The sequence below is a fragment of the Chlorocebus sabaeus genome, chromosome 12 (genome assembly GCF_047675955.1).
Source record: "Chlorocebus sabaeus isolate Y175 chromosome 12, mChlSab1.0.hap1, whole genome shotgun sequence".
Taxonomy (NCBI): domain Eukaryota; kingdom Metazoa; phylum Chordata; class Mammalia; order Primates; family Cercopithecidae; genus Chlorocebus; species Chlorocebus sabaeus.
Genome location: NC_132915.1, coordinates 82,271,870 through 82,298,635, shown reverse-complemented (window position 1 = coordinate 82,298,635; position 26,766 = coordinate 82,271,870). Strand labels below are relative to the sequence as shown.

The window sequence follows — 26,766 nt, the reverse complement described above, 5'->3', positions numbered from 1 at the left end:
ATTTCAAGGACTTAGAGATTACCTCCAAGAAGGAAAGGGCAAAAGCCACACCTTTTTTTGGGCAGGGTAAGTTTTTTACTACACAAACTGTGGGCCATATTAAAATGAGGCAGTCATTTGCTAATTTTAACAGTATTTGAAAGACTCCTGTAGAAATAAAAATGCTTCTTAGTCATCACTTGTAGTGCAGTAGTAACTTGAAGTTACCCTACATTTTGCTATAGGAATTTGAGGTTTCTTGTAGTTTTACCTTTTCCTCAAAAAACAAAAGTTGTCTGTTTCACTTCTGAATATTCTGAAAAAATGCTATATTGAAGATTTACTGATATAAATTATGTAATAATAGAAAAAACTATAATTTAAAATAGGGGAATAGTTAAGGATGTTATTATAAAATTATGATAATCTACTAAAAATAATTGTGATGCAACCTGGGCAAAATTGCAGGAGTCTACAAAAAAATAAACGATTAATCAGTAGAATCAAATATAATAAAAAATTTTTTTCTGTCTACAAAAATTAAAAAATCAGCTGGGCAAAGTGATGCATGCCTCTAGTCCTAGATACATGGGAGGCTAAGGTGCGAGGATTGCTTGACGTGGAAGGTTGAGGCTGCAGTGAGCTATGATCATCCCACTGCAGTCCAGCCTGAGCGACAGAGCGAGACTCTGTCTCACAAAATAAGTAAATGAATAGTGACAGACTAACAACATGGAGAAAGCTTATCAGCTAAAAGGATAATAAAGCACAGCATAGATTCATATTATAGCTTTGTAAAATACGTATTAAGATAAATGACTTATCAAAATGAATATGATCCAGCTATTTCATATTCATAGATATATTCTGAGATAACTGGATAAGTAGGCAAAGATGCTTAAATAAGGTGGTTACAGTGAAAATTTTTGCTTTTTTTTTCTCTAAACAAATCTCATCATAGTGTTCTGCAGGAAAAATTCAAATGCATAGGCAGATACATGCTTTATTCTTTTTCTCAAAGGTTAACTGTAAGTGAGACTTTAATAAATGTCCTGTACAATTCTATACAAAGAAGGTATGGACTCTGGTACTAAAAATGGATACTTTTTTCCCCCCACTCTCAAGACAGTCTGACTCTGTTGCCCAGGCTGGAGTGCAGTGGTATAATCTCGGCTCACTGCAACCTCAGCCTTCTGGGTTCAAGTGATTCTTGTGCCTCAGCCTTCTGAGTAGTGGAGATTACAGGCATGCACCACCATACCTGGCTAATTTTTGTATGTTTAGTAGAGATGGGGTTTCACTGTGTTGGTCAGGCTGATCTCGAACTCCCGACCTCAGGTGATCCACCTGCCTTGGCCTCCCAAAGTGCTGGGATTACAGGCATGATCCACTGTGCCCAGCCTGTAGTATTGATTGGTTGATTGAGACAGAGTCTTGCTCTGTTGCCCAGGCTGGAGGGTAGTGGTGTGATCTTGGCTTACTGCAACCTCTGCTTCCCAGGTTAAAGTGATACTTCTACCTCTGTCTCCCCAGTAGCTGGGACTACAGGTGCACACCACCACACCTGGCTAATTTTTGTATTTTTAGTAGAGATGGGATTTCACCATTATTGGTCAGACTGGTCTTGATCTGCCTGCCTCAGCCTTCCAAAGTGCTGGGATTACAGGCATGAGCCACTGCACCCAGCCTGTAGTATTTATTTTTTAGCTGCCCATGTGATTGTATTGAGTAGCCAAGGCAGAGGGCTGTTAATCTTGTACCTGATACTCTGCCATAGGCTAGTATAATATAGTATAAAGGCACAAATAGACCTCAAGGTATCTGAGAACTTTGTGTACATATTTGACAAAATTATGATATTGATAATTATAAATATAGGAATAATATATTGTGTGAACTGAACTAAAATTCTAGAACCATACACATTTTAATGTTGAAAGATGGTAAAAATTACGTTGAACCTTTTCACTTGGGATAGAAAAATTCTTAAGGATTGGTGCCATTTTATCTGTGACTAGTAGATAGGATTGGATATGTAGCAAAGGGATAGTGCTTGAAGCAGGAGAATATCATAAAAAGATGCAGAATAAGTATGATTTATTTGGAGAAAATTACGTGACAGGGGAGTGTTACTGTGAGGAAGAGATCCAGATTAGAGAGAGCGTTTCATTGCCATCACAGGCGTTTAGACTTGATTCAGTAACCGGTGGAATAATTTCACATTAATGGTTGATTGGAGATTTATTTGGTAGGAAACTCAGTAACAGTTTATTGAATGAGATAAAAATAGAAAAAAATATGAGTAACTTACTTCCCTGTCAAATTGAAACTGAAATGGCATGTGTGCATTAAGAAGAATATAGTCAGGCCATGCATGGTGGCTCAAGCCTGTAGTCTTAGCACTTTAGAAGGCCGAGTTGGGCAGATCACTTGAGGTCAGGAGTTCGAGACCAGTCTGACCAACACGGTGAAACCCCGTCTCTACTAAATATACAAAAATTAGCTGGGTGTTGTGGTGGACATCTGTAATCCTAGCTGCTCAGGAGGCTGAGGCATGAGAATCATTGGAACCCAGGAGGCGGAGGTTGCAGTGAGCTAAGATCGTGTCACTGTACTCCAGCCTGGGTGACAGAGCAAGACCTTGTCTAAAAAAAAAAAAAAAAAAAAAAAAGACTGTAGTCAGCTTTTGGGATTCTTAGCCCTTATCTGGGGCCTGTGTTAACAGTTTAACACCTCCTCTAGGTGCCTTTCTGGTAATCTCAAGTGTCTCTAAGAAAGTGTTTTCCTGTACATTTCTTCTTACTAGTTTTCTTATGTCAAAAATATGAAAAGAGTTGGTTCCTCACAGCAGGTAACTTGTTTGGATGGTAGAAAGGTGTTTGTGCTTTTGACTTCTCAAATGTTTGACTTTCAAGATACTACCTTTTCTTTTTTCTCACCAATTTTTCCTTTAACTCTTTTGGTAGATTTCTTATATGCCTTTCCCTTGAGCTGTTGTATCCCTTTATAGTTTTGTTTTAGAGAGGGTATTAGGTCAGTTTATTCTTTTTCATTTTACAAAAAGCTATTTGCTGTCAACTGAAATTTGTGTAGTTTCTGGTGTATGTTGTCTATCTTTTGTAATGTTTCTTTCTTTTCTTTTTGTTCTGCTTATCTTTGAAGGGATGCCTTCTGGACCACTGTTGTACAGAGGCACAGTGTTGAGAATGATCTGTAACAGCGGGCAGTGGCAGAGTTGAACACAGGTGTTAGTGATGACTGTTCTAAGACAGCAAGACTCTCAAGCCAGTAGGAATCGTTTGGCTCAGAAGGAAGTACCTGTTATCCTATATTTTATTTTTTAATTTTAATTTTATTAAACTTTTCAAACAATTAGAGATGCATGGCAAGTTGTAAAGATACTACAGAAAGGTCCTGTGTGCCCCTCACAAAGTTTCCTCCAGTGGTCACATCTTACGTAATTATAGTACACCATCAAAACAGGAGCATTGGTATTGGCACAGTGCCTGGATATAGTTCTATTTGATTTTATTGCATATGTAGATTCTCATAACTACCATCACAGTCAAGATACAGAACTAATCCATCACCACAAAGATCTCCTTATGGTACCGTATATAATCATACCTACCACCTCCGCCCAACCATCTTTACCTCCTGGCAACCGCTAATCTGTTTTCCATCTCTATGATTTTTGTCATTTTGAGAATACTGTAGGTGAAATCATAGAGCATATTATCTTTTGGGGTTGCTGAGTGTATGTTTAGTTTTTTTTTAAGAAAACACCAAACTACTTTCCAGAGTGTCTGTACCATTTTACATTGCTACCAGCAATGTATGAGAGATCCATTTTTTCCACATCCTGGTCTGCATTTGATATTGTAACTTTTTATTTTAGGTGTTCTGATAGTTAAGTGGTAGTATCATGGTCTTACTTTTTCCTTGAAGTGGCTTTTGATTTCCATTTCTTTAATGACTAATTAGGTTGAGCATCTTTTCATGTACTCACTGGCCTTCTTTGGAGAAATACCTTTTCAAATCCAATGGGATGTGTTTTTTTATTGTTGAGCTTAAGAGTTCTTAAGTGTTCTAGGTACCAGTTTCTTGTGAGATACGTGATTTGCAAATACTTTCTTCCATTCTCCATGTTGTCTTTTTATTCTCTCAGTGATGTTCTTTGAAATACAAAAGTTTTTATATTTGACAAAGTGTAGTTCAGTTTATTTTTTGTCATTTGTGCTTTTGCTTTTGATAATCCATTTTTTAAAAAAAATTTTTATTTAAAAGATATGGGGTCTCCCTGTGTTTCCCAGTTTGGTCTAGAACTCTTGACCTTAAGTGATCCTGCCTCCTTGGCCTCCCAAAGTGCTGGGAATACAGGTGTGAGCCACTGTGCCCAGCTTTTTGTACCCTATATAAATGCAATGATATAGCATGTATTCTTTGTGACTGATTTTTCTTTTTCTCTTTGATATGGAGTCTCGCTTTGTCGTCCAGGCTGGAGTGCAGTGGCATGATCTCGGCTCACTGCGACATGTGCCTTCTGGGTTCATGCCATTCTCCTGCCTCAGCCTCCTGAGTAGCTGGGACTACAGGCGCCCGCCACCAGGCCCGGCTAATTTTTTGTATTTTTAGTAGCGATGGGGTTTCACCATGTTAGACAGGATGGTCTTGATCTCCTGACCTTGTGATCTGCCCACCTCGGCCTCCCAAAGTGCTGGGATTACAGGTGTGAGCCACCGCGCCCGGCCGTGACTGACTTTTTAGGTTTGTGAGATTTGTTTATGTGATGTGGAGCCGTAGTTCATTCTCATTGTTGTATAGTCATTGCATGCATTTACAAACATTCACTCAGCTATTCTACAGTTGATGGCATTTAGTTGTTTCCAGTTTGACGAGTACAAATAATGCTGCTGAAGACAATCTGACATGTCTGGGTGCACACAAGCAGGCGATATCTTGGGGTTTATGCATCGGAGTAGACTATATAGGGATCCTAGTATATTCATATATTTGGCTTTAGTAGATTGGATCAGACAGTTTTCCAAGTGGTACCAGTTTACACTCCCACTAAGTTATACTTAGCTCCCATGTAAGAGTTTTTGTTACTCCACATTATTTCTAACATCATATTGTCAATCTTTTTAATATTATAGTATTTCATGCTGGTTTTAACTTGCATTTCCCTGATGACCAATGAGGATGCGGTCAAATATCTTATGTTTGATTGGATGTGGTATTAGTCATTTATATGTGGTTTAAGAAAACATTTATTTCTTGTTCACTTAGAATGGTGGTAGCTGTTATGGAGCTGTACTTGTTATTCTGAGAATCAGGCTGAAAGAGTACCTCCTATTTGAGATATGCTCTTACTTCAGAGAGAAAGAGAAAAAACTAGCAGAAATGACTGATATCTTTGAAATTACTGTTTGGATTAAGTATAGGTCCTGTCCATTCATGTTCCATTGCCTAAAGGATATTACAAAACCGTGTTCATTGTCAATGGGGAAGGGAGTTATACTCCTCCCCCTGGAGACATTGCAAGTCACATGACCGTGGTCGGGGGTGAATAATTCTTGTTCAGGAAAAGGAGAGGGTACAAATACTCTGGAACAGTAACATAGTCCACCACTTTGTGAGATGGCTGTTCAAGTCTCTTGTCATTTTTTGGTTATCTTGGCTTTTTCTTACTGAATTCTAGTGTTTTGTTTTTCCTTTTTTCTTTTTCTTAACTACGTTCTGGATATAAACCCTTTGTTGGTTTTATGTATTGCAGATATCTTCTTATTCCATGACTTGTCTATTTATTCTCCTAGTGATGTCTTTTGTTAAATAAAATTGTTAATTTTAATATTATCTAGCTTGTCAGTATTTTTGCTTTATACTTGTGCTTTTTGTTATTCTTGAAAAAATACATTTCTGCAAATTTCTGAAGAGCTAAAGTGACCACCCTCAAGTGGTTTTTAAGATTATATTAACTTGATGTATAGATAGAAATGTACTGATGCTATCTCATATGTGTGGAAGATACATCTGTTAGTAATGCATTTAACCAAATTCCTCATATAAAAATCATGTTGAGTAAGTTTTAATTTTTACTATTAATACATTTAAAGCTGCGATAATGTATCTCTATTTGCAGATAGCCAGCAAACCACAAAATCTGTTAATTATCATATGTAACCTGATAATATCTACATCTCAACTATTGTTAGGAAGACCTGTGCTTTAAGTGAGGCCTTATCTTGATTTTTCTGGGAGTTGAGATTTTCAGTTTTCTTTTATCCTGCTTACTTAATCCCTTCTTCTTGTTCCGGGATGTTACTATAAATTTCTGGTGAAATATCCAAAGGGAGTAATTTCTGGATGTTTAATACAGGAGTTGTTTAAATAATTGTATTTCTATTATGTAGATATATTGGTGGTTTGTCTTTCTTCAGCAAAGGCTGAAGTTGTTCCTTACAGAAGTGGCAGCTACACTTAAACATGAAATATGTGCTGTAACACTGTTACTGTTCTAATATTTGTAGGATTGTTTGGGGGTTATTTTTATTATCCAGTGGATCAAAACACTTGTTCTTAAAAATTGACCAAGCTAAACCGATAGTACTATTTAAAATAGGTTGGTTTTAACTTTGTACACAGTATTTATTGTCCTTCCTAAAAGTAATCTTGTAAATGTTGGTCATAGATCTTACGTTACAATGAAAAGACTTCTCTGACTTACTTTTTAGTGTTGCCAGTTCGGTTTTGGAAGTTGATCAAAACTCTTACCTGAAAAAAAGAGTAAATTACTTAAACAGTTGTTTAAGAACTAGTCTGTATTAAAGATCATTTTGAGGATTAATGGATAAAAAGTTATTGATTATAAAGAATTTGGCCAATATGGAAATGAATTATATTTTCAATACATTGGTATTGAAAAGTCAGGATTCTTAGGGAGGACTGTACAAACTGTTTGGATATAAATGTATGCTACAAAAACAATGTCATAATGCAACCCCCTAAATATGGTATGGCAGTTTCAGATGTTACATTTTGGAAACCAGGGTTTGGTTAGAAAGAATTTCAAGATTATGTCCCCATTTCAGTGGTGGCAGTTGTGTGTTTTAAATAACTAACAATATAGTTGTGGATTTGCAGTAATTTTTTCTTGCTATGCAGTTCATTTCCAACCTTTTGATTTTGTGATTCTTGAGGAGTTCCCCCTTTGATGTCTTCATACAAAGATGAAGTAATATTATTAGCTTTTAATACTTTTAGTAGTAAATATGAACCATTATCTACAACTTGGTTTATTAACCAAACATTGGTTTTGCTTTTCAGCGGGGATCTGATGAGCTTCTTTCTTCTGGCATCATTAACGGACCTTTTACCATGAATAGTTCTACTCCTTCTGCAGGTGTGTATGGTGAGTTTTTTTTTGTTTTTTTGTTTTAAATGTTTTCTTTCCATGGGTTTCAAAATTTTTTTACAGTGTTCTTATTTTGCTTGTCTTATGTTGAAGTGCCACTGCTTATAACAGACTCTAAAATTTGTTTCAGTAAAGTACTATATACTGTTTACATAGATGAAATCACTAGTTATACCTCTGAAATTTTAAGGATTCGTTTGGATCTAATTTGATGATTCTTTTTTTGATTGATGTTCTTTGTGCTACATAATTTTGATAAAAAGACTGTCAATATGTTGGTGACCCAGAACTATTGAGTGAAAGAGCTAGATATAAAACTTGTGTTGAGGTTGGGCCTGGTGGCTCACAGCTGTAATCCCCAGCACTTTGGGAGGCCAAGGCTGGCTGATCACCTGAGGTCAGGAGTTCAAGACCAGCCTGGCCAACATGGCGAAACCCTGTCTCTACTAAAAATACAAAATTTAGCTGGGCGTGGTGGCAGGAACCTGTAATCCCAGCTACTCAGGAGGCTGAGGCAGGGAGGATTGCTTGAACCTGGGAAGTGGAGGTTGCAGGGAGCCGAGATGTGCCATTGCACTCAGCCTAGGGGACAGAGTGAGACTCTGTCTCAAAAACAAAAAGCAAAAAACAATTGTTTTGAGTGATAATGTACTTGGAATAGAAGTATTAAAGTATAAGACAATACGTTCTAAAAATTGAAGTAATTTACCTACCATAAGGTACCACATGATTTAAAAATAAATGTTCTTGAAATGTAGTGGCTGTAAAGTGAATTGAAGGAGTGCAGTACTGGAAAGAGAGTGAGCAGTGAAGAGGCTATTGCTGTAATCCTAATAAAGGATGGTAACTGGCACTGTGGCAGTGGTAGTGTGATGAAGAAAATTGAATAACTTGAAGAAGATAAAATTGACAGTAATTGATGATTAATTGAATGTTTGAATAAGGGATTTCATCACTGATTTCCAGGGTTTGGATGTGGACTTGGATAATTGGATAGATGAATGGTAATGAATGGTTATGCCATTCATTTCTATTCGTATGTAGGAAGAACGGAGTTGGACAACACAGCAGGTTCAGATTTGTATATATTGAGTTTGAGGTTCCTGTTGAACACTCAAATGGAAATGACAGATAGGCAGTGGGTTCCTGGTCTCAACATCACGAAAGAAATTTGGTAGTATCATACACAGTTGACAACTGAAGCCATGGGCATGGAGAGTTTCAGAGAAGGGAGGGTTTCTTTATCCAGATGTTTTTGGAGTTGTAGGGAGTTAAGGATGAATGGACCTCCCTTTCCAGATCAGGAATTTATATGGTGTTTGGGACCATGGGAACGTAGATGTTCAGGAAAGTGAACAAGTATAGAGATAGAATGAAAAGAACTGGATCTACCAAGCTCATTCTAGCTTATTTTAATGTAACTGTTAATAATAATTCTTTTTAAAAATGAAGGCGTTAAAGCATACAGGATAGTAGAACAATGGTATGAAATTGTAACAGCCTCAGGCAAACTAGAACTTAACAGTCATTCTATTTAGGTGGTGTTATTAAAAAATTAACATCTGATTCTGTCACCTAACACTAAAATTCTGTTTAGGTGTTGTTTTGAAAAATTCTCTTAGCTTAATGTGGACATGTCTTTTTCCATGTCAACTTTAAATTTCATCTAGTTCAGTGGTGTCCAATCTTTTAGCTTCCCTGAGCCACATTGGAAGAAGAATTCTCTTGGGCCACACATAAAATACACTAACATTAACGATAGCCGATGAGCTAAAAAAACATCGCGAAACAATCTTACAACGTTTTAAGAAAGTTTACGAATTTGTGTTGGGCCACATTCAAAGCTGTCCTGGGCTGCATGCTGTGCACAGGCTGCATGTTGGACAAGCTTGATCTAGTTCTAAAACAAAGAATCCTTCTTCCCCAAACCTTTACCTACAGTATCTTAGGGATTCAGATAAGAATTATGTTAGAGTTATATGTTAATGTGAAATGTCGATCATTTTGTGGTATTATCTTTCCGTTTAGGAATGTGACCTATGATTCAGTGTTTTTAGGTGCTATTTTATGTCCATTGACAATTTTGAAAAAGTTCCACACTTTTCCATATAAATCATATACTTTTCTTTTAAAATGTAATCTTAGGAATTAATGGCAGAGATTGTTTATTGTGTTCCCCAATGCTATTCTTCCATTTTTTTTTTTTTTCCAACAGATCCTCTATTTTTGTCTGGCACATTGCTACCCCGATGAAACTACTACTTTTCTGTTCTTCCTTATAGCTAGATGTGGTCATGTAATTAAGTCCTGACAAGGTATAAGTGGAAGTGTAGTATGAAACTTTCAGGGCATCTCTGCATGGGTACACTGTTTTTCCTTTTTTCCCCTCCAATCTTATTGCCTGTGGGTGTTCCCGCTTCTTAGGTGATGATGGGAATGACAGGCATCTGTAACAGAGACAGCTAGAGCCTGATAACTTTGTCACTGTTCCAGATCTGGAATTCCTACATTTAGACTTTTCATGTGAGCAAGAGATTAACTTCTTTCTTTTTTTCTCTTTTGAGACTGAGTCTTGCTCTGTCTCGCCCAGGCTGGAGTGCAGTGGTGCAGTCTCTGCTTACACTAACCACCGTCTCCTGGTTTCAAGAGGTTGTCTTGACTCAGCCTCTGAGCACCTGGGATTATAGGCGCCTGCCACCATACTGGACTAATTTTTGTATTTTTAGTAGAGACAGGGTTTCACCATGTTGACCAGGTTGGTCTCGAACTCCTGACCTCGAGTGATCCACCCGCCTTGGCTTCCCAAAGTGCTGGGATTACAGGCATGAGCCTGAGATTAACTTCTTAAATAACTATTACTTCAAATGTTGTTATATACAACTAAACTTAATTTAGTATTTTTGCTCTTATTGAGTGGGAATTTTTTTTACCTGTTTTCATTTTTAACGGGATACTGGAGTACAGAGAAGACCTGTGGATTTTTGAATATTTATTTTGTGTCTACTAACTTTAAAATGTCTTAGCAATTTTTTATTAGTTTTTGAATTTTGCAGTTATTCAATGATGTGTCTTCAAATAAAGATAATTTCAAGTATATAAATATATGGATTATTTTGTTAACTTGTTATATATTCAGTGGAACCTCCGTAAATGAGTTGAATAACAGTGGTAATTGTGATTATCTTTGTCTTGTTCTTAATTGCAGTGGAGGTGACTTTATTATTTAATCTTTTAATATAATGTTTGTGGTTGGGTTTTTTTGTTTTGGTTTGTTTTTCAAACAGGGTCTTGGTCTGTTGCCTAGCCTAGAGCCCAGTGTCCCAAACACGGCTCACTGCAGCCTCAACCTGCTGGGTTCAGGCAGTCCTCTCACCTCAGCCTTTTAAGTAGCTGGGACTACAGGCGTGTGCCACCACACCCAGCTAATTTTTTATTTTCTGTAGAGACGGGGCCTTACTATGTTGCCCATAGGCTGGTCTCAAACTCCTGGGATCAATCAGTCCTCCTTCCTCGGCCTCCTAAAGTGCTGGGATTACAGGCATGAGCCACTGCACCTTGCTGGGTTTTGATAATAATCCTTCATCATACTTTAATCATTTTCTTCCTTTTCTATTTTACTTAGTTTGTATTATCGATGGCTATAAATGTTACCATCATCTTTTGTGCTTCTGTTTATTGTAAGATTTGGTCTCCATTCATTTTTTGATGTAGTGAAATACAATTTCCTGATGTTGACCCATTCTTGCATGCCTGGAATAAACAAACTTGGTCATGGGGTATTATTTCGATATGCTATATTCAGATGCAGGTTAGATGGCTAATAGAACTGTAATACAAACCTAAAAATACAGATTTAAGTTTATTTCTAAGTTCTTCTGAAGTCTGGGTAAGTAGTTAGGGGCTCACTTAGTTTCTTGAATTGTGTTGGGGACCAGACTTTTTCTCTTTTGTTGCTCTTTTTTCCTCAACATGACTACTTCTCAAGATCTAAAATAGTACTCTCTCTCCATTGTACCCACAGGAAGGGTAACAAGGACAGTTGAAGCTGAACTTTTTCATCCATCTTAGGCCATAATGATGAAAATTACACTCTAAGGGTGAGAGATGAGAAGTGGAGGCTGAGTCCCTTACAGGGACAAGACCGAGAAGTTGCACTTTTTTCTCATTCTGTTAGCTAGAACTTTGTCACATCAACACATCAGCTTCAAGGGGGCGAGGGTGAAGGGTCTAGGAAATTAGTCTTTATTCTGGTGTTCCCTGTCTAATCATAATTGAGGGAGTTCTATAACTTTACAAGGGAAAGAGAATAGAGATACTGAAGGGGACACTCTCACATATACGTTCAACCACATATATACTGTATTGTATGTTTATAATTTTTAGAGCTATATTAATAAAATATTTCTTCATTTCTTTCTTTTTGTACTCTAATTGGTTAGTATTACTGTTACCATAACATCATGAAATACATATACCATATAATCAGCATCCAGAGCAAGAAATAGAACATTGCTAATACTCGCAGGAGTTGTTCTTTCCTTTTTCATTCATTTCCTCTTTTCAAGTGTATTCATTAGCCTGACTTCTAACATCATGTTAGTTTTTTGTGTTTGTAAACTTTATATGAATAAGCCAATAAATATAGTATATCCTCCTTCCTGTCTGGTTTCTTTCATTGAACATTATGCTTGTGAGAGTAACCTTTGTTGTGTATTGCCCCTTTCATTCTTCTCATTTCTATATAGTATTTTATTCTATTGATGGACATTGAATTATTTCCATTTTATACATAGTGTTGCTATGAATATTCCCTTTTTATGTGTTTCATTGCATTTGCTTGTATGCGCTCTGTCTCTCATTTTGGTCAAAAATACCAAATTTACCATCTTGTACGTTTTTGAGTGTACAGTGTAGTAATGTTAACTATAGGAACATTGTTGTACAACAGATTGCTAGAATTTTTTCATCTTAACAAAACTGAAACCCTATCCATTTAGCAACAACTCTTCCTTTTCTAGTCCATTCTGCTTTCTGTTTCCAAGAGTTTGGCTATTTTAGATAACCTCATATAAATGGAATCATGCAGCATTTTTCTTTTTGTGATTGGCTTATTTCACTTAGCATAGTGTCCTCAAGGTTCATTTGTTGCAGCAGATGAAAGGGTTTCTCTTTTTTGTAGAGTGAATAATTGTATGTATCTACCACATTTTATTTATCCATTCATCTGTCCATGGGCGTTTAGGTTGCTTCCACCTCTTAGCTATTGTGCTATTGTGAGTAATGCTGCAGTGAACATGGTGTGCACATATCTCTTTGAGATCCTGTTTTTAATTCTTTTCGTTATACCAGAAGTGAGATTGCTGGATCATATGGTAATTCTGTTTTTTATTATTTTGAGGAATCATCATACTGTGCTTCATAGTGGCTGCACCATTATTCCCACCAGTAGTACACAAGGGTTTCAGTTTTTCCACATCCTTGTCAATACTTACTTTTTGGGTTTTAAATTTTTTCAAATAATGGCCATCCTAACAGATGTGACTTGATATGTGGTTTTGATTTGTATTTCCCTGATGATTAGTGTTGCTGAACATCTTTTCTTGTGCTTGTTGGCTATTTGTATATCTTCTTCGGAGAAATATCTATTCTAGTCCTTTACCTATTTTTTGTTTTGTTTTACCAATTTAAAAATTTTCTCTGTGATAAGCCCTGTCCCCAGACTTCAATTTTCCTAGTTTATGATTGGGATGTTTTTATTGTTGTTGAGTTGTAGTAGCTGTTTATGTATTCTGAATATTAACCCACCATCACATATGTGGTTTACAATTTTTTTCTCCCATTTCTTTCATTGCCTTTTTACTCTTTTATTCCCTTGCTGTGCAGAGGGTTTTGAGTTTGATATTAGCACCATTTGTTCATGTTTTCTTTTGTTGCTTGTGCATTTGGTGTTATATCCAAGAAATCTTTGCCAAATCCACTGTCATGAACCTTTGTCTCTTCTAGATCTTTTATAGTTTCAGGTCTTAGGTCTAGGCCTTTAATTCATTTTGAGTTATATTTTTTTGTGTGTGGTGTAAAGTAAGGGTCAATTTCATTCTTTATAAATGTGGATATACATTTTACCAGCACCATATGTGGAAGAAACTGTTCTTTTCCTATCATGTAGCCTTGGCATCTTTGTTGAAGATCATTTGAACACGTAAGTGAGAGTTTATTTTTGGGTTCTCTAGTCTGTTCCATTGGTCTGTATGTTTGTCTTTATGTCAGTAACATACTGTTTGAATTACTATTGCTTTGTAATGTGTAGAAGTTAGGAAATGTGAGGCCTTCAGCTTTGTTTTTCTTAAGATTGCTTTGGCTATTTTGGATCCTTTGTGATTTTATATGAATGTCAGGATTTTTTTTTTTCTCTGCAAAAATGCCATTGGGATTTTGATAGGGATTGCATTGATCCTGTAGATCACTTTGTATATTATAGACATTTAAACAATTTCAAGTCTTCCAGTCCATGAACATGGATATCTTTTCTGGTTTTTTGGAGACAGAGTTTTGCTCTTGTTGCCCAGTCTGGAGTGCAATGGCACGATCTTGGCTCACTGCAACCTCTGCCTCCGAGGTTGAAGTGATTTTCCTGCCTCAGCCTCCTGAGTAGTTGGGACTGCAGGCGCCCGCCACCATGCCCAGCTAATTTTTGTATTTTTAGTAGAAATGGGATTTCACCATGTCGGCCAGGCTGATCTCAAACTCCTGACCTCAGGTGATCTGTTCACGTCGGCCTCCCAAAGTGCTGGGATTATAGATGTGAGCCACTGTACCTGGCCACATTTATGGATATTCTTGACGTATCTTTTCATGGACAAATGTGTGCATTTTACTTGAGTATGTGTCTAGAAGTAGAATTGCTGGGTCCTAGCATGTGCAGGTGCTTATCTTCAGTAGAGTCTACTAATTTTCTTTTTTTTTTTTTTCTTTTTTTGAGACGGAATCTCGCTCTGTCGCCCAGGCTGGAGTGCAGTGGCCGGATCTCAGCTCACTGCAAGCTCTGCCTCCTGGGTTTATGCCGTTCTCCTGCCTCAGCCTCCCAAGTAGCTGGGACTACAGGCGCCCGCCACCTCGCCCGGCTAGTTTTTTGTATTTTTTAATAGAGACGGGGTTTCACCGGGTTAGCCAGGATGGTCTCGATCTCCTGACCTCGTGATCCGCCCGACTCGGCCTCCCAAAGTGCTGGGATTACAGGCTTGAGCCACCGCGCCCGACCACCGAGTCTACTAATTTTCAAAAGTGATTTTATACTCTTACCAGAAATTACGTCAGTTTAGTTATTCCAGAACTTTGCCAATACTTAATTGTGTGTGTGTGTGTATATGTGTGTGTGTGTGTGTGTGTGTGTGTGTGTATATATATATTTTTTTTTAAGACAGTCTCACTTTGTCACCCAGGCTGGAATGCAGTGGCGTGGTCTCAGCTCACTGCAACCCTGCCTCCTGGGTTCAAGCGATCCACATGCCTCAGGCTCCTGAGTAGCTGGGATTACAGGCACGTGCCACTACACCTGGCTAATTTTTATATGTTCCATAGAGACAGGGTTTTACCAAGTTGGCCAGCCTGGTCTCGAACTCTTGACCTCAAGTGATCCCAAAGTGCTGGTAATACAGGTGTGAGCCACCAGGCCTGGCCGATATTGTTTATTTTTAATTTTCATTGTTCTGGTAAGCATATATTGATAGTTCATTGTGATTTGTTTGCATAATTATTAATGAAATTGATTATATTTTCATATGCTTACTGATCATTTGGATACTTTTAATGAAGTGGCTACTCCGATCTTTTGCCTGTTTTTCTGTTGGGTTGTTTGCCTTTTTAACTTGTTTTCTTATATATTCTGAATATGAATACTTTGTTATACATGTATGCAGATACCCTCTGACACTATAATTTACAAATTTATACTTAATGGCGGCTTTTGTTAAACAGACTTTTTCATGTAGTATACTTCATGTTTTTCGCTTAATGGCTACTATTTTTTACATCTTATTAGAAATGTACTTCAATCGTCTGCAAATTGATTGATGTTAACATTTTTTTCTCAGATTATGAAGTCTCTTCTTTTGAAACCATTGTATATATAATTATTGAAGTCTTATGAAGCTGAATGTTAAAGAAATCTAATTGATTTACAAATAAAGATGATATGGGTTAATAATATTCCTAAGAAGGAAACCACTGCTAACAAATTGAATAATTTGTATTTATATATATGTGTATATATACACACAAACAGTAAGTATTATACGTGTGTAGATGTAATCACATAATCACATAATCACAGCTCACTACAGCCTCGACCTCCCAGGTTCAAGAGTTCCTCCCACCCCAGCCTCTCAAGTAGCTGGGACCATGGGCACATGCCATCACATCCAGCTAATTTTTAAATTTTTTTGTAGAGTCTGGGTCTCCCTGTGTTCCTCAGGTTGGCCGCAAACTTCTGGGCTCAAGCAATTCTCCTGTCTCCGCCTTCCAAAGTGTTGGGATTATAGATGTGAGCCACAGCACCTGGCCTCCTGGAACTTTTGTTTACCAAAATACTTGTAAACTGTTAATATACTCTTTTGCTTTGCAAATAGCTAGTTTTTTTTTTTAATCAAATCAAACTTTAATGACCTATTTTTAAAGAACTCAGTATTAAATTTGGCTACATTGATGGTATAAGCATTATAGAAGACAGAAATTTATTTTCATCACATTCAACAAGTTCTGAAGTAGTCAGTGCTCCAACGTATATGGTGTCTGTTTTCAGATTTACCAAATGATCCTAGAGGTTATTGGAACTCGTACAAAGAAAAGAGAAAAGAACATACCCCCTCCTTATGAAGACACTTAAAGGAAAAGCAGCACGTGTCATTTTCGTTTACATCCTGTTTTCTTAGTCTCACAGCCACACCTAGCTACTTAGGAAGCTGAGAATGTAGTTCTTTTTTCTGACAGGCATGTGCTTAGCTAAAAATAGGTGGTTTTACGTAGAAAACAAATATTGGAAAACAAATTTGCATTCTCTGCCACTGGGATTGAATGCTATGATTTAATAATAAGCACTAGTTTCTCTTATCAGTTAATTTGAGTACTTGGCTTTTCATAGCAAGAAATGCATTCAAATTGCTTTAAATAAAGGCATGTGAAGAATTGTGAACGCTAATCTCCATACTTGATAAATAAATCTTAAATCCATCAAATAAGCAATACCTTAAAGCTGCTCTAAGAATTAATAAGTTTAAAGAAAACTCATCTGCAGTCTTAATGCTCACCCATATAAATTTTGTGATTTAATTTTTCTAATTCGTGAAAGATCTGTAGATTTTTACTCTCAACCATGATAGAGTAACTGGGACTGGATTTACTGTCAGTTGTTTTTAGACAATGGGCAACAAGTACAACAGGATTGTGGTCCCAGAAGGGAAACAATTGAGGTAACCCTATTGTCACCCTGGCTTTCTTTCTAGACTATGGGAGTTGGGGGAACCAAGCAGACATGGTACAATTGCTGAGTTGAAGAGAGAGATTGAAGTTTGGGAAGGTTGAGTCACCTGGGAGGTATGGGAGCGGAGTATGAGAGAGAAGGGCATATGTAGAAAAAGTGCTTCAGAAATAATACCTTTGAATATGTTGTTGAATATTATTAAGCCACATATGCACAGCACATATGCCTGTGAGGTCAGGCAGAGAACAGCCAGAGAGCTATAAGCTTAACTTTCCAGGACTCACACAGGACTGGGAGAGATATTTGAGTGATAGCCAACTACAATAGAGAGTCCTTGTTGAATACTTGAAGCACACTTAAGGCACCTGACGCCAGAGGAGACATGCCTTGACAGTAGAACTGAACTAGCTCCAGCATGAAGGCAAATTCAAATCCACCCTAATGAAACTTAAAAACAAGCTCCAAAACAGTGTAGCTGATCTGAAAGTAACTTACATTTTTCTAAAAATGAAGTCTAACACTTTAGAAGAAATAACAAATATAACAAAACAACAGAATAACAAATTCTGGTGCTCATAATGTGGAGCATCCAATTGCCAGACTTGTTAGGAACCACAAAAATGTGACCCACAAACAAGTGAAAAATCAATCAACAGAAATAAACCTAGAAAATTACAGAGATGATGGAATTATCAGCTGTGTACTCTGAAACAGTTACTAAAAGTATATTCAAGTATTTAAAGGAAAATACGAGCATAGGAAGGAGAAAAAATCAAATAGAACTTACAGAGGTTAAAAATAAGACACCTGAAAAAAATACATAATGGCATTCATAGCACGTTACATTCTACAGAAGAAAACATCGGTGAATTTGAAGATAGCAAATGAAACTAAAGCACACAGACAGAAAAAACTGAAGACTGGGTGTGGTGGCTTACCCCCGTAATCCTTGCACTTTGGGAGGTCAGGCGGGTGGATCACCTGAGGTCAGGAGTTTGAGACCATCCTGACCAACATGGCGAAACCCCTTCTCTACTAAAAATATAAAAATCAGCTGGGCGTGGTGGCGTGCACTGGTAATCTCAGCTACTTGGGAGGAGTAGAATTGCTTGAATTCTACTGAGGCAGGAGAATTGCTTGAACCCCATGGGCGAAGGTTAGAGTGAGCTGAGATCGTACCACTTCACTCCATCCTGGGCAGAAAAGCAAGACTCTGTCTCAAAAATCAAAACAAAAGAAAAAAACTGGAAAAGAAGTGAACAGAGCCTAAGTAACCTCTGGACAAAATCAAGCAGTCTAAACGTACATATGTATACTGAAGTTGCGGGAAAAAATGGTTGGGGCAGAGAGCAGAAATACATCTCAAGAAATTATCCCAAATTTTCCATATGTGTTGGAAAACATAAACCCACTTATCAGGAAGTTCAGTGAACCTTAAGCAGGATAAACACAACGGAAACCACACCCAGGCTTATCATAATTAAATTGCTGGAAACCAGGAATGCAGAGTAAATCTTAAAAGTAGCCAGAGCAGGCAGGGGTGGGGATTGGTGGAGATTGAGGGAACCACTTTTCCTTCAAAAGAACAAAGATTAGAATGAGGAGAGAGATTTCTTACCTGATACGGTGCAAGCCAGAAGACGATGAAACATCATTAGAGTGCTGGGAAAAAAAAAAATCAAACTGGAATTCTATATGAAATTTAGAAATGAAGTTAAAATCTTCTTTCAGGCACACAAGAGCTGAGAGCATTTGTTAGCAGCAGACTTCCATTTCATGAAATGGTAAGGGAAATACTTTAAACATGAGGAAAATGATACCAGTTAGAAACCTGGGTTTTATACAACATGATAAATATGTGGATATATGGCTTTTCCCTCCTTTTTGTTGTTAATTTAAAAGATTATTGACTATTTAAAGCAAGATAATATATTTTTGGGGGTTATGACATGGGAAAAGCAAAATACACAACAGTACCACAAAGGATAGCTTGAGGGAAAGAGACATATACTTTGGAAGGTTCTTGCAGTGTACTGAGGTGTTTTAATATTATTTGAAGGTAGTCTGTGATAAAGATGTATATTGTCTACTCCAGAGCAGTCACTTTAAAAAAAAAAAGGTAAAAAGGGATAGCATATAATGTAAATGAAATAGAATACCAAAAAATAAAATCCAACGGAAGCTAGGAAACAAGGGAAAAAGGGAATAAAAAATAAATGGAACAAATAGAAAAAATAACAAGATGGTGGACTTCTAAACCCAACCATGTTAATAATTATATGAAGTGGGAATGGGATAAAAAATTCAATTAAAAGGCAGATTGTTTAGATGAAAGGAAGGCCGAGTTATTTGATGTGCAATAAGAAACCCATTTTAAATATGAAATCTCAGGTAGAAAGCCAAAGGTTGGGAAAGAAAATATATGCAAACATTAATCATAAAAATGTTGGAGTAGCCAGCTATACTAATATCAGGAAAAGTTGACTTTGGGCAAAAGAATATTACAAGGGATAAAGAGAGACATTTCATAATGATGAAGAGGTCAATTTATTGAGTAGACATAATCTAAATATAGATCTGTTTAATTACATAGTTGCAAAATACGTAAAGTGAAAACTAATAGAATGAAACAGAAATAGATAAATCTCCAAGTATATTTAGAGATAGCACTCCTCTGCCAGTAATTGATAGTATAGTAGACAGAAAATCAGTAAAGGTATAGAACAGGGATTGGCAAGTTCTTACCTGTGGGCCAAATCCATCGCATTGACCACTTTTAAATTTCCCATTAGCTAAGAGTGGTTTTTAAAATTTCAAATGGTGAAAAATACTAAAGGATAAGATTAAATGACACACAAAACTTTTGTGAAATTCAAATTTCTGTATCCATACATAAAATTATATTTGAACACAGTTATGTGATTTGTTTATAGCTGTTTTCATGCCGTAACTGCACAGTTGAGTAGTTCTGACAGAGATCCTGTGGCCCACAACATCTGAAATATTTATGTGCCTGTTTAAGAGAAAGTTGGTAGATCCCTAATATAGACATTTTAAACCAGCTTGATCTAATTGACAATGTAGAACAATCTTCCCAACACCAGAATAATATACTTTATTTTCAAGTTCATATAAAGTAGTCACCAGTTGTATTAGTCCTTTGTCACACCGCTGTAAAGAATACCTGAGACTGCATAATTATAAAGAAAAGAGGCTTAATTGTGTCACAGTTCCTGTGGCTGGGGAGGCCTCAGGAAACTTATAATTATGGCAGAAGGGGAAGCAGGCAAAGTCTTACATGGCGACAGGTGAGAGAGAGTGAGAGTGAAGGAGGAACTGCTAAACGCTTACATAACCATCGTATCTTGTGAGAACTCGCTCCCTATCACAAGAAGAGCATGGGGGAAACCACCCCCATAATTTATCCACATCCCACCAGGTCCCTCCCTCGACACATGGGAATCATGATGATTACAATTCCAGATGAGATTTGGTGGAAACACAAGAGTGAAACCATATTATTTTGCCCCTGGCCCCTCCCAAATCTCACATCCTTTTTCCATTTCAAAACCAATCATGCCTCCCAGCAGTTCCCCAAAGTCTTAATTCATTCCAACATTAACCCAAAAGTCCAAGTCCAAAGTCTAATCTGAGACAAGGCAAGTCCCTTCTGCCTATGAGCCTATAAAATAAAAGCAAGTTAGTTAGTTCTGAGATACAACGGGGGTACAGGCATTGGATGAATGCTCTCATTCCAAATGGGAGAAAGTGACCAAAACGAAAGGGCCATAGGCTCCCAAGCAGGTCCAAAATTCAGTGGGGCAGTCATTAAATCTTGTTTTTGTTGTTGTTGTTTTTTGTTTTGTTTTTTGAGATGGATTCTCGCTCTGTTGCCCAGGCTGGAATGCAATGGCATGAACTTGGTACACTGCAGCCCACGCCTCCTGGGTTCAAGTGGTTCTCCCACCTCAACCTCCTGAGTAGTTGGGACTACAGGTGCACATCACCATGCTGGGCTAATTTTTGTACTATTAGCAGACATGGGGTTTTGTCATGTTGGCCAGGCTGGTCTCAAACTCCTGGCCTCAAGTGATCTGCCTGCCTCGGCTTTCCCAAATGCTGAGATTATAGGCATGAGCCACCATATCTAGCCAGTCATTAAATCTTAAGGCTCCAAAATAATCTCCTTTGACCCCACATCTCACATCTAGGACATGCTTTTGCAAAGAATGAGCTTCCAAGGCCTTGGGCAGCTCCACCCCTGTGGCTTTGCAGGGTTCAGCCCCGTGGCTGTGTTGAGTGCCAACGGTGGTGTTGAGCCCCTGTGGCTTTTCCAAATGGTGCAAGTCGTCAATGGATCTACCATTCTGAGATCTGGAGGACAGTGGTCCTCTTCTCACAGCTCCACTAGGCACAGTGCCTCAGGAGGGACTGTATGTTTGGGCTTCAACCCCACATTTCCCTTCTGCACTGCCCTGGTAGAACGTCTCCATGAGGGCTCCACCCCTGCAGCAGAATTCTGCCTGGACATCCAGGTATTTCCATACATCCTCTGAAATCTGGGAGGTTTCCCAAGCTCAACTCTTGTCTTCTGCTCACCTGCAGACCCAACACTATGTGGAAGCTACCAAGGCTTGGGGTTTGCACCCTCTGAAGCAACGGTTGAACTGTACCTTGGTCCCTTTTAGCCACTACTGGAGCTAGAGCAGCTGGAATGCAGGGCACCAAGTTCCAAAGCTGCACAGAGCAGCAGGGCCCAGGCCAGCCCGTGAAACCATTGTTTCCTCCTAGGCCTCCAGGCCTGTGATGGGAGGGGATGCTATGAAGATCTCTGACATGCCCTGGAGACATTTTCGATATTGTTTTGGTGATTAACATTTGACTACTTTTGACTACTGATTACTTATGCAAATTTCTGCGGCCAACTTGAATTTCTCCCCGGAAAATGGGTTTTTCTTTTCTATCACATGGTCAGGCTGCAAATTTTCCAACCCTTTATGCTCTACCACCTGTTGAACACTTTGCTGTTCAGAAATTTCTTCTGCCAGATACCCTAAATCATCTCTCTTAAGTTCCGAGTTCCACAGATCTCTAGGGTGGGGCAAAATGCCACCAGTCTCTTTGCTAAAGCATTGCAAGAGTATCCTTGGTTCCAGTTCCCAGTGAGTTCCTCATCTGTCTCCGAGACCACCTCAGCCTGGACTTCGTTATCCATATCACTATCAGCATTTTGCTCAAAAGTATTCAACAAGTCTCTAGGAAGTTCCAAAGTTTCCCACATCTTCCTGTCTTCTGAGCCCTCCAAACTGTTCCAACCTCTGCCCATTACCAGTTCCAAAGTCACTTTCATATTTTCAGGTATCTTTATAGCAGTATCCCATTGTACCAATACCAATTTACTGTATTAGTCTGTTCTCCCAGTGCTATAAAGAACTGCTGAGATTGGATAATTTATAAAGAAAAGAGGTTTAATTGATTCATAGTTTCACATGGCAGGCAAGGCCTCAGGAAATTTGCAATTATGGCAGAATGGGAAGCAGGCAGGTCTTACATGGTGGCAGGTTAGAGGGAGTGTGAAAGAGAAACTCTCACACACTTATACAACCTTCAGATCTTGTGAGAACTCCCTCACTAGCACAAGAACAGCACGGGGAAAACCACCCCCATGATCCAATCACCTCCCACCAGGTCCCTACCTCGACAACATCAGGATTATGGCATTACAATTTGAGATGAGATTTGGGTGGGGACATAGCCAAACCATATCACCAAGATAGGCAGGCTGTATTCTGGGTCCTAAAATAAGTTTAGTACTTTAAACAGTGATTAAAATCATGTAAATTATCTGACTTCATTAGAATTCTATTAGAAATCAGAAAAGCAAGATCCTCAAATATTTGGGGGGAAAATGTGCCAAATAGTAAAAAAAGAAAAACATAACCCGTTGATCAAAGAAGTTGTCACAAGGGATATTAGAAGGTATTTTGAACAGAAATAAAATGAAACCTTAATGAAATTTGTGGGGTTCCACTAGAGTTGTTCTTAGAAGGAAATACATAGTTTTAAATGTTTATATTAGAAAAGAAAAAATGTCTAAAGTGAATCATCTACGCTTCCAGCTATAACTAGAAGAAAAAGAACATGTTAAACCCTACAAGTAGATAGAAAAGAGGAAATATTAAAGATGAAAGCAAAAGTCAGTGACAGAAAACAGTAGAGAAAAATTAATGAAACCAGTAGTTGTTTATGTGGTAAATAAAATTAATAATAATACCTCTAAGTAGACTTGAAAAAATAAAAGATACAAATTGCCAAATGATTCTACAGTCATTAGAAGGATGTTATTATTGACTGAATGTTTGTAACCTCCCAGAATTGGTATGTTGAAGCCCTAACTTGCTATGTGATGGTATTTAGAGCTGGGACCTTTGGGAAATAATGTTTAGATTACATCATGAAGGTGGGTGGCACCCTCATGAGGGGATTAGAGTCCTTAGAGACACTGGAGAGCTTGCTTGCACGTCCTCTCTTCTTGCTGTGTGAGGACACTGTGAAAAGTCAGCCAGCAAATAGGCAGCTGTTTGTAAGACAGGAAGAGCCCTCACCAGAAACCCTTATCTTGGGCTTTTAACCTCCATAAATTTTTCTTGTTTAAGCCACCCAGTCTGTGGTATTTTGTATGGTAGCCTTAGCAGACTAAGTAGATTAAGTGAATATTATGAAATTTTAAGCTAATAAATTTCATTCTTTAGATGAAGTGGACAAATTCTTTGAAAGACACAAATTATCAAACTGATGCAAAAGGAATAGAAAACTCAGAAAGCCATGTAGTTGTTTAAAAAAATCATATTAGTTATTGAAAAGTACGGTCCCGTATGGCTTTATTGATGAAGTCTATCAGACATATAAGGAGTAAATAATACTAATCCTACACAGACTGTGCAGAATATAAAGGAGGTGGGAACACTTTCCACTTCTTAGGAGGCCAGTATTACGCTGCTGCAGCTAAAGAAAACTACAGATTAATATCTTTCATGAATATTGACATAAAAATGTTAAGCAAGATATTAAAGTCGGGTTTTTCCTTGTGGTAGCAGTGTGAGAACAGAGTACAAGCTGCAGTGGTGGAAATCATGGCAAGACAAGCATTTAGTAAGTTTATTCTGCTGTTTGAATGTTGGTTGAAAAGAGTACAGCTAAAACCATAGGCATTATGCTTCCAGAAAAATCTCAAGAAAAAGTATTGTAAGCAATAGTTGGTAGCTGTTGGATTGAGCTCTGAAGGAAAGAATGGAGAGATTCAACCAGTGAGCATAAAAGTTGGGGATAAAGTTGTACTCCCAAAATATGGAGGCACTAAAGTAATTCTAAGTGATAGAGATTATGTATTAATAATTTTTATTAGAGAACATGGTCTTGGTATGTTGCCCAGGCTGGTCTCAGACTCTTCCTCAAGTGATCTTACCCCACCTCAGTCTCCTCAGTAGCTGAGACTACAGGTACTTGCCACCGTGCCTAGCAACAAGGATTTTTTCTTTTTTAGACATTCTTGGAAAGTATGTAGACTGAAATAAATCGTCACTGAAATGGCATCAACATGAACCTGCCCATCCCACTGAAATCTCTCATCATGGAAATAATTCTTTCATTATTTCTGAAATAATGAAGTTCTGAAATCTTTCAAATGATTGTTATATCTCTCTTATAACTAGTGATCTCTAAACTAAAAAAAAAAATCACATTCAATTATATATATAATATATAATTGAATATATATACACACACACACATACATACACACACGTATCACACATGTATGAAGAGTGAGGAAAAAAAATCATGGTACATGTGCCATGACCAAGTAGGGTTTCTACAAAGTACTTACATTTGAAAATCAGTGTAACAGAATACAAAATAAAATCTGTTCATCTTAAGAGATCTGGAGAAGGCATTTGAAAGAATTCAACTCCTTTTGTGATAAAATTGTTAGCCAACTAGGAATAGAAGGGAACATTTTCAACCTGATAAAGTTATGAAACTACAGCTAGCATTATTATACTCAATAGTGTAAGATAATGCCTTTCCCTTAATATCAAGAACAAGGCAAGGATGCCCAGTCTCGTTGATTCTATTCAACATTTTGCAGACAGAAAATCCTGGCTAGTTCAGTAAAGCTGTAAAATAAATAAATAAATAAAATAAATATATGGCAGGCCAGGCACGGTGGCTCATGCCTGTAATCCCAGCACTTTGGAAGGCCAAGGTGGGTGCATTACCTGAGGTTAGGAGTTCGAGACCAGCCTGGCCAACTTGGTGAAACCCCGTGTCTACTAAAAATACAAAAATTAGCTGGGCGTAGTGGTGTGCGCCTGTAATTCTAGCTAGGGAAGCTGAGGCAGGAGAATTGCTTGAACCCGGGAGGTGGGGATTGCAGTGAGCCGATTGCACCACTGCACTCCAGCCTGGGTGACAGAGCAAGACTCCATCTCTAAATAAATAAATAGCATGTAAATTTGAGAGTAAGAAAACTGTGTATGTACAAATACTAAAGAACTTAGCAAGACTGTAGGATATAAGATCAAGATATCAAAGTCAGTTGTGTTTCTATATATTATCAATTATGACAAAAAATTTAAAGTATTACTGGTTCATTAAAAATTATGAAGTACTTAGGGATAAAGGTGTCAAAATATGTATGAGACCATTACACTGAAAACTACAGAACTTTACTGAGAGAAACTTAAAAAGATCTAAATACATGCAGAAATGTCATGATGTTTATGGTTTAGATGACTCAAAAAATGTTTAAGGTGTGAATTCTCCCCAAGTAGGTACCTCATTTCAAGAATGGTGATAAAGCTGTAGTGATCTGTAGGGTTCAGATTGCCCGGGGTGGGGATTGGGAGTTTGGTAGGGAGGACTAACTGCAAAGGGTTACTAGGGAACTTTTTGGGATGTCTTGATTTTTGTGGTGGTTATATGGATTGTATTTGTCAAAACTCATCAAACCCTGCATTTAAAATGTGGGTGGATGTCTTATTCTATCTAAAGTAAACCCTCATAAAGTTGATTTTTAAAAAATGAATCCATGTTTCGCAAGTAGTTTTCCTGACAGAATCTTCTAGTTTTGAGGTGGGAATATTATGAATTTTTAAAAACCCTGTTTCACATAGCTCTTTGGAAGCATGACTAATACGTAGTGGGCATTTTGTAGTTTTTAATATGTAGTTTAGTAAAATACAACACGATTTATACAAGCAAAGTATTTTGAATGCTTATTTTTATATTAAGATTTTTGGAAACTGTACTCTGTCCTTTTGTACAGTAAATAATTATTTAAATTTGTGTGTCCAATACATTTGAATTTCCTTTTTTCCTACTGGCTTTTAAATCATGGCCATACAATTGCTTATGATGGTATACATTCTTCATCTTCAGATTATCTATCAAATCTTTACATATAACCCTTTCCCAGTCACCTAAATGAGTCATTCTTAGATTTTGAGATTTCATATAATAATAATATGTTCCGTTAATTTGGGGCAATGTCTTCATTATGGCAAATAAGGACATCAAGTGCAAAAAATCGCTATCGTTTACAGTTACCGTTTTGATTGGAAAAAATAGAACATAATTTCCAAGCAAAACAGTCTTTCTTAAGAAACGCTAGACATATTATTGATTACAGTGTACTAGATGTTGTGCTCAGCATTTAAAATATATTGAAAAGAACAAATTAAAATTTCAAAATATTCTTGTTATGCCCGTCTTACAGGAGTAGAATCTGAGGCTTAGTAACGTTAAGTAACTTGCTCAGAACAGGATATCTAATTTCATAGCTCTGCGCTCTTAACGTAGCCTGGGTATTTTATAATATGGAACAATTAACAACCTAAAG

At 37.5% G+C, this 26,766-nt stretch overlaps 1 protein-coding gene across 9 annotated transcripts in view; it reads left to right on the top strand.

The window, feature by feature from the left end:
• PTBP3 (polypyrimidine tract binding protein 3) overlaps window positions 1-26,766 on the top strand; it is a 115,892-nt gene that overhangs the window by 28,887 nt on the left and 60,239 nt on the right. For 5 of the 9 annotated variants that reach the window (XM_007968413.3, XM_007968414.3, XM_007968408.3 and 2 more), the window contains exon 2: window positions 7,306-7,390. In XM_007968413.3, coding sequence (XP_007966604.1) covers window positions 7,357-7,390 — 34 coding nt within the window. In that variant the 5' untranslated portion in view covers window positions 7,306-7,356. The remainder of the gene's footprint in view (window positions 1-7,305; window positions 7,391-26,766) is intronic. The other 4 variants (XM_037983633.2, XM_037983623.2, XM_037983621.2 and 1 more) reach the window with 1 other exon arrangement.